Below are 8490 nucleotides of genomic sequence, written 5' to 3'. Positions count from 1 at the left end.
TCTTCTAAATCTGAACATTCAGATTAAGACAGACTAGGAAGAAGGATTGGCCACCCACTTCTGAAATAGCAGGCCTCTGAAAACCCTATGCACAACATGAAATAGAATAGGCATTACTAAATGGCTCTTAACAAAGGAACACTCATGGTACAGAGTGTAGCATGTTGTGATGCTAACCTGAAGTTTGGCAGTTTGAATCAACAAGATGCTCTAGAAGAGAGAGGTTCCTGCCGTTAACATTTATGGTTTCAGAAGCCCTATAAAGGATCTCCGTAAGTCACAGCGACCTCAGTGGGTTACAAACGACACAAGTTCTCTGCTTAGCTTTACAAAGAACGGCAGCGGAGCAGTGCTTCTCACCTGGAGCATCCTACTTGGTAAAATCCCAAATTCTTATCCCCATGATTTGATTGGCCAGGAAAATATTTTACAATAGTTATCTAGCAAAACAAATTTAAAATTATGTTGCTAAGGTTGGATAACTTTGGAGTATTTTGTTGCGTTATCTCTGGTAGCCTGGTGGTAAGGAGCTGTGCTGCCAACCCAAAAGCACAGGGTTCAAATCCACCAGCTGTTCCACTGGAGAAGATGGGCAGTCTCCCCCTGTGTGATTTACAGCCTTTGAAAACCAGCCGGATGGTCAGCTATGGGTCATTTCTGACTCAACGGAACATAACAACAACATCCTTATGGTTGAGGTCATGTCATGATTCTTGCTTAAAACTTCAGACCAGATAAAAATGGCTGCTATTTTGATTGTCCTCTTGAGCTGACCAAGAATCACTCCCCCAGGGACATGCTTCAGCTCTACCTCTGGGATTCTCAGTGGCTTTTCTCCAACCACAGAGAGCATGACCTTGTTTTTAGTTCTCTTTGCTTGTTAAGCTGTCCCATGCACACTCATTGCTTCTCATGTCAGTGTCCTCTGGGACATAATGTTGAAATCATTGCTACTCAAAGCTCATTATTATCTGGGTTAAGAGAGAGGATAAACACAGACTGTCATGGGCACAGAACACATGTGTTTTAAAAACTATGCCTGGCGATTCTTCACATGCAGTCAAGAATGATAATGGCTGCTTTGAATGCTGTACTATCTCTTAGCACCATCAGACTTAAAGAGACTGATGTTCATCTACTGGCCAATCATAAAATCTCATTCTCACTTGTCCCTTGGTGAAACATCACTGGGCCATGTTGAGGGAGGTGCTAAGAAACCAGCCTTGAAATCTTTCACTGAAATCACCAAAAATAAAGGCCACATCTATCTATGCAAGGGAGCTCTTGTGGCTTATTGGTAGGGAGCTACACTGCTAAGACAAAGGCCTGTGGTTCTAATCCACCAGCGGCTCCATGGGAGAAGGATGGACAATCTCCTCCCATGGGATTTAGTGCCTCTGAAAAGCTGCTGGAGGGTCAGGTATGTGTCGGTTCCAACTCAATGGTGCATAACATTTATATAACTGTTACATTATACATTTATATAGGGGTCCTCTGGAGACACTTTCTCTCTGGTCTTAATACTGGGAATAGCTGCATTTCTCTGAACAGAATACTCTATTGTTACTTGATAGCTTCTTCTCCTTGTACTGGATTCTAGAAGGCTAAAGCTCCCACTGTGCATTGGCTCTTCTGTTTGTAGAACTCTTGGCAAACAGTCACATACACTAACCTTACTGTGGGCATCTTGCTATTTTCTTACTTTTGTAAGCACTATTTAAAGTCTGTTTTCTTTTTCTGTATTCTGTTTATCTTTTTATGCCACCTTGGTGCCCTTCAGGAATAATGCAAAGTAACTAAGCAGATAAGAAAATGAAAGGCTGTTTGTAAGGTGAGGTGAAGCAGGCAGCCTGCCAGACACTGCATTTTGTGGCTCAGTCACCATGAAAGCAGGAAACCATGGAGGTCACATTAGGCGGAGGAAATCGGTTTCCTCACTTTCTCAGAGCTGGGAGAAAGTAATTTAAAAACTTACCTTGAAAAGGATATCTGTACACATTGCTTTTCCGTGGGTTATAATTGGTTCTTGGTCTTCACCTTTCCCATCCCAACAGTCAAGTTCAACACATCTAGGAAGACAGGGAAACTACAATATTGAATCTTTAAAACAGTGTGTGTGAGCAAATGAAAAGACACAAATGTGTCTAGATGTCTTCTTACAGAAACACAAAAGAGAATGTTGTTGTTAGGCACTGGCAAGTCACCTGCGACTCCCAGCCACCCTATGAATAACCTTGCCCTGTCCTGTGACAACCTCCTGCTGTCATCAGTGATTGACTTCAGTCCAACGAGTGGTAAAGAATGAAATGGATAATGTGATTATCTACAGGGCAGCCAGTTAAAACCCCACTATCTACTTCATCCAGTGGACGTAATCAAGTGGGGATTACCCGAGATTAAGATTTAGAAACTCCAACTCATTATTGTCAAGTCAGGAGCCCAAGTTTTCAGAGGCTGCAAATTCACACAGAAGGAGACTGGCCATCTTTCTCCTGTGGAGCAGCTGGGGTTTGAAATACCTAGCCTGACAGTGCATCTCCTTACTCACTTAGGCTACCAGAGCTCTACTCATTATGATTAAGAGAGATTTAAGTGATAGGAGAAGCAGTGTGATTCTGGAGGACATTCTAGTTAAAACCAAGCTACAGTGAAGGACAATTTAGGGATGACTGGGGAAATCTGAATATGAGTTGGGTTTGCGATGATGGTAAATATTATTTTATGACTCAGACATGGGTCTGGCAATCTATTTCTGAAAGTCACAGTCTCCAGAATTTCTATGGAATGGTTCTACTCTGCTTACCTGTGGGTGTCATAAATCAGGGAAAGAAAAGGAAAAAATGAAACAACAACAACAAAACTGGCTTTTAACTTTGTTATTGTTGTTGTTGCTGTTGTTAGGTGCCGTTGAACCAAGTACGACTCATAGCGACCCTATGAACAAAAACATCTGAACCCTGCTCTATCCTGTGCCACCCTCACACTTCCTGACACACAAGAGCTCACTGCAGCAGCAGTCACCGTGTCAGTCCACCTGGCTGAGGGTCTTCTTCTCCTTCACTGGCCCTCCTCCCTTCCCAGCATCATGTCCCTCTCTAAGGAATAGCCCCTTCTAGCAACATGCCCATAGTACTGAATTTTGTAGGTCAGGATAATGTTATTCTGGCCATGCTAGAAAATATTCTTCTTGTTATTTTAGTGATTTACACTTAAATATTCTGAGAAAAGGGGGCTCTCGTGTTGTAGAACATAAGGAGTTGTGCTGCTAATTCAAAGGTTGCTCTTATCTGTGGTGTGCACCCCCCAACAGCTCTGAGAGAGAAAGAGGTGCAAGCTCCTCCCAAATGATACCCAGTCTTGGAAACCCATGGGAGGGCTGGCTGTACGTTGGAGCTCACTCGAAGGCAATGAGTTTTGGGTTCATTCAGAAGAGAGAAATATTGATGTGGGTAATTTATTTAAAAGTATGCCCATATTCAGGGGAAAAAACCCCCAAACCAACAACTTTCCATATTCTTGTGGTGAAACCAATTCACATCAGACACTCTAGTGGGTTTTCAGAGGCTGTATATCACATGGGAGGAGACTGCCCATCTTTCACCCACAGAGCAGCTGGTGGGTTTGAACTGCCAGAGAAGAATCTCCTTTGGGTTAGCAGTTCAATGCGCTATCCACTAGGCCACCAGAGCTCCCTTTCAGAAAAAGAAAAAAAAAGTGAGTTTAAAAAACGCTAGTTATTGTTAACCAAAGGAGGAAAAAAGAATCACATTTCTTTTTCACTTTAGCATTTATGTAGTATTTTAAATCAGGACGTCTGTCAGTTTCTTTAAGAGAAAAATCATTTTCAAGATATGTTTTAAAACTTTTTAAAATTTTTAAAAATTTTTAACATAAAGGTAAATTTGTGAGTAAAGCTTTTAGAAACAGCTCTTGATTTCTAATGTCTTTGAGCACCTTTCCTTTATGACCACCTCACACAAGCATATTTCTCTTCTTCAGTTTTTGCGGCAGACATTCAGGGTATGAGTATTATTTGACCCACAGGAGGACTTTCTGGAATCAACAGCGTGTTATCTCACTGAGGCTAAATGAGCATCATAACATATCAAGGAGAAAGAGAGACGACGTCCCCTTCACTGTGACTATTGTTGTGTGCCGTCGAGTCAGAACCAACTCATAGCTGACTCTCCACAGCGAATTTTCTGAGGCTGTAAATCACACAGGAAGAGACTGCCCATTCTTCTCCCACGGAGCAAGTGATGGACTCAAAGCGCCTTTCAGGTTGACAGCACAATGTCTTATCCACTAGGCCACCAGAAGGGAGCTCTAATGGCTTAGCGGTAGGGAACTGCACTGCCAACATAAAAGTAGGTGGTTCGAATACAATAGCTCTCCACAGGAGAAAGATGAGCAGTCTTCTCCTGTGCTATTTACAGCCTCTGAAAACCCACTCGAGGGTCAGCAATGGGTCATTTCTGACTTGATGGTGTACAGCAACCACAAGGTCACCAGACCACCACCCTCTGACTACTCTACTACTGTTACGATTAGATTACTGTTATTACTAGTAGGGAGCTCTGGCGGCCCAGCTAAAGAAGCTGTGCTGGAATCCCGAAGGCATGCGGTTCGAGTCCACCACCTCGGGAGAAGGATGGACAATCTCCTCCCGTGCCTCTGAAAACCCACTGGCGGGTCAGCCATGGGTCGGTTCTGACTCAGTGGTACACAACCGCAACAACATTATTACTATGACTCTACCACGCGCTATTTTTCAGAGGGCAGTGGTGATGGCTCAGGGCTAGAATTCCTATCCTCCATGCAGAAAGGAGTCTGGTTCTCAGTTAACATACTTCCTGTGCAGCTACGACTTCTCCGCTAGGGGAGGCTGGTGCGTCCTGCCGCTATGACACTGAGCAGCTTTCACTGGAGCTTCCAAATGAAGAAAGACTACGCAGTAAGGCCTGGTGATCTACGTCTGAAAATCAGTCCGTGGACCACTCTGGACCACAACAAGCCCGTGTCCAAGCAATAGTGAGAACTTCAGGAGACTGGGCAGTGCTGCCTGTGGCCCCGTGACCTGGAGCTAACCTGAAAGCAGCGGACAACAACAACAGCAGAAAAATCTTTGAGGGGAACGCAGATGAAATCAAGGGGCTCCCTGCACTAAGGCAAACAGCCATCGGGCTCCTCACCTGCAGCCCGCCAGGAGAACCTGTCTGTACATTTCCACTGAGGACTTGCCACCAAACTGCCGGCCGGTGAGATAGGTGTTGTGGGAAGAACTGATGAAGTAATGCGCCAACGGCTGGTCCATCTCTTGGTAAAGTTCTAAGCGATCTAGGAAGACGGGGGCGTTTTCATCGGACATCAGGTATCTGCAGAACCCATCACTTGATATGAGGCCTGGGGGGAAAGAACAGCGCAGTGGAATTATGCTTCGGCTATGAAGTTTAGATTGCGAGGCAGCTTACACATCTCAGAGTGAAAATTTTGTCATCTCTCTCCCAAGAACTATCTCACCTTACAGAACGAGGGTTGCTGCGTAACATGGAAGTTTTTCAGATTTAGGTAACTTATAGCTGGCTTTCTGCTTTCCTATCCATGATGTTCAGAGAACTCAGATCTCAAAGTCCAGGAGCATTTCACCTGCCAGTGGCCACTGAGGCCACTCGATTTCAAGGGGACTGTGACCACTTACAGAGGACCACTACCCTGGCCTTGCGTTTAACATTCTCAACTTTACTATACTCTTACCAACCTTTTACTATATATACACTTATCCAAACAACAGATTTTCTTAAGTGTTTTAAAATTTATCTTAAAGTTATCCTACCATATATATTTACAGGGAGTTCTGGTAATGGGTGGGTAAGGAGTTGTGCTGAAAACCCAGACATAGGCAGTTTGAATCCATCAGCTGTTCTGTAGAAGAAGAATGGGCAATCTCCTCCTATGTGAGTAACAGTTTCAGAAAACCCACTGGAGGGTCAGCTGTGAATCAGCCTCAAACTGATGGCAACAACGACATATCTATTTGTACCTTGCAATCTTGTGTCTAAATTTTCCTGCAACTTATGTGAATGGTATACATACGTTTCTCATGTTCATTTTCGATGGAATGTAAAATAGTTCATATATAAACATGGTAGAATGCATCATCACTGTTCTGTCTTCTATGGGTTTTAGGATCCTTTTCAATTGTAAGAAACATTATGGCAATAAATGGGTGTGTTCCTATGTTTTTGCGAATATTTATTCTAAAGGTACGTTATCTTCTAAGGTACAGGGAAAGACACTGTGGTACAGTAAACAGACAAGCCCTACCTTCACAAAACATTATTATGAGAAAGAGATTAACAAGTACATTAACAAGTAAGTGTTTATTTTATGTAATCCAAAATAAGTGCTAGAAAGAAAAGGGAGGGCGGGAGGAAAGTGCTACAGAACAGAGGCTGTTACCTCAGCTGTGCTGATCGGCGACACCCTCCTGTTGCTGTGTGGTTGTGAGGTGCCTTCAAGTCAGCTGTAACCCTAAGAAGAACTGATTTAAACCTATCCCTGTCCGCTGCCGTCCTCGTGATCTCTGATGCTTGAGCCCAGTGATATAACCACTGTGTCCCTCCATCTCGTTGAGGGCATCCTCTCCTTTGCTGACCCTCCGCCTTCTCTCAACCTGATGTCTTTTTCCAAGGACCGGCCTGTCTTGATAGTACGTCACAGATGCACAGTGGGTAAGCCACATGCACTGCAGGGAGCCCCACGGCAGAGGTGGATGCAGGAGGCTGTGAGCCAGGGATTATCAAGGATGGCAAGGGACACGGCCCACCAGGAGGGCAAGGGCTGGAATGAGGATGGAGAGGTGGTCCAGGACTACTTCTGGAGGGCTTGTTACATTATGTGATGTGACGTGACGTGATGTACCATTCAGTCAGAACCATATTTAGAGAGCTGGATGACATGAATGGGTTTTGTTCTGAAAGAAATGTTCTGATTGCTTTGTAGTGTGTACATCATCGGGCACTGAGCAGAAAGAAGAAGGCTAGTTAAGGCGCCAGTTCGTTTGCCCAGGCTGAGATGATTCAGGCTACAACAGCTTAGCAAAAGCGCTGTTGTGGGTGCCATCTGGTTGACTACAACTCACAGTGACCCTCTGGGCAAAAGATCAAAACTGCCCTATCATATGCCATCCTCCCTCTCTCTGTTGTACTCATGCCTCATGCTGTGGTCACCATTCATCTAGTTCAGCACCTTCCTCTCCTTCAGGGACCCTTTACTTTTATAAGCAGGTAAAAGTGAAATGGCAGTTAGTGGTTTATTCAGGATCTGAGCATGCAACATGTAGGGTCAGCCTATGGAACAGACACAATGAAAAGAACTGAACAAGTTGAGTAATTCTAAGAGCTGAAGTCGTGGAATGTAAAGCCAGAAGAATAATGGTGCTGTGTTCAAGGTTGAGACAGAAACTGGTCAGTGGTGGGCAGGATCCGGATGAGTTAAGTACGTCTGTGTAGCTGCTGTGGAGCCCGATCAGATGCACGGTGACCCCCGTGTGCAGGCAACTGCTCCACAGGAAGCTTGGGTGGTCTCGTCTGGAGAGAACTGTGCCGACAGCCCGAGGATGCGCTCTTCTAAAAGTTCAAAGTCACCAGCAGTTCCAGGGGAAAAAAGCGGATCATTTCGTAGTCTCTGAAAATCTGCCAGAGGGCCAGCTATGGTTCCGACTCCACAGCAATGAGTTGAGTTCACAGGGTTTTCAAAGACTTTCAGGCGCAAATCACCAGGATCGCTTTCCAAGGTGCCTCTGAGTGAGTTTAAACCATGAACTGTTCAGCTAGTGACTGAGTGTTTAACCCTCCGTGCCACCTAAGGATTTAGACACTTCACCCATAAACTTGAAATGCCCATCAGATGTCCAAATGGAGTTGGCAGAAGATGGGCTGTCTCCTTCCGTAAAGACGTACAGCGCCAGAAACCTGACAGGGGGCTGTGTGAGCCGGAATAACCTCACAGGCAGCAGGACTGGTTAGTCTAAGATTTCTGGGTGGCACTGTTTTGCGCTGGGCTCATAACTGGGAGGTTGGCGATCTGAATGCATACAGTGGCATGAACACAGTGACTAAGCAATGGGCCAGGGCATATTAGAAATGGTGAGGATGGCACCGGACAGGGAAGGGCTCAGACCTGTCATCCACAGGACCGCTATGAATCGCACTCGACTCCACGCTGCAGAAAAAGAGCAACAGCAACACAGAAGAAAAGGCCTGTCTGCTTGCAAAAAGGGCAGTTCCCCCCACCCAGTATCAAATGGGCCCCCCCTGAGCCAGAGCTGACTCAGAAGAGTAAGAACAGACAACAATACAGGTCTCAAGTTCAAATCCAGGTTTGGAGTAGAGAGTGTAATCTGAAAGTCATATGAACGTAGAAGAGGCATGAAGCTACAGGCCCGGACAAGCTCACCTAAAGAGTGAAGGACAAGCACTGTGGCAATGG

General features: G+C 45.0%; 1 protein-coding gene across 3 annotated transcripts in view; it reads right to left on the bottom strand.

The window, feature by feature from the left end:
* The window catches only part of PLCB4 (phospholipase C, beta 4), a 193243-nt gene that overhangs the window by 89047 nt on the left and 95706 nt on the right, over positions 1-8490 (bottom strand). For all 3 annotated transcript variants that reach the window (XM_006894242.1, XM_006894241.1, XM_006894243.1), the window contains exons 11-12: positions 5193-5403; positions 1976-2069 (exon numbers count right to left, since the gene is read on the bottom strand). In XM_006894242.1, the coding sequence (XP_006894304.1) occupies positions 1976-2069; positions 5193-5403 (305 nt within the window). The remainder of the gene's footprint in view (positions 1-1975; positions 2070-5192; positions 5404-8490) is intronic.

The sequence above is a fragment of the Elephantulus edwardii genome, unplaced genomic scaffold (genome assembly GCF_000299155.1).
Source record: "Elephantulus edwardii isolate Elephantulus edwardi_28Jun2011 unplaced genomic scaffold, EleEdw1.0 scaffold00138, whole genome shotgun sequence".
Taxonomy (NCBI): Eukaryota; Metazoa; Chordata; class Mammalia; order Macroscelidea; family Macroscelididae; genus Elephantulus; species Elephantulus edwardii.
This window is presented reverse-complemented; position numbering and strand designations above follow the sequence as displayed.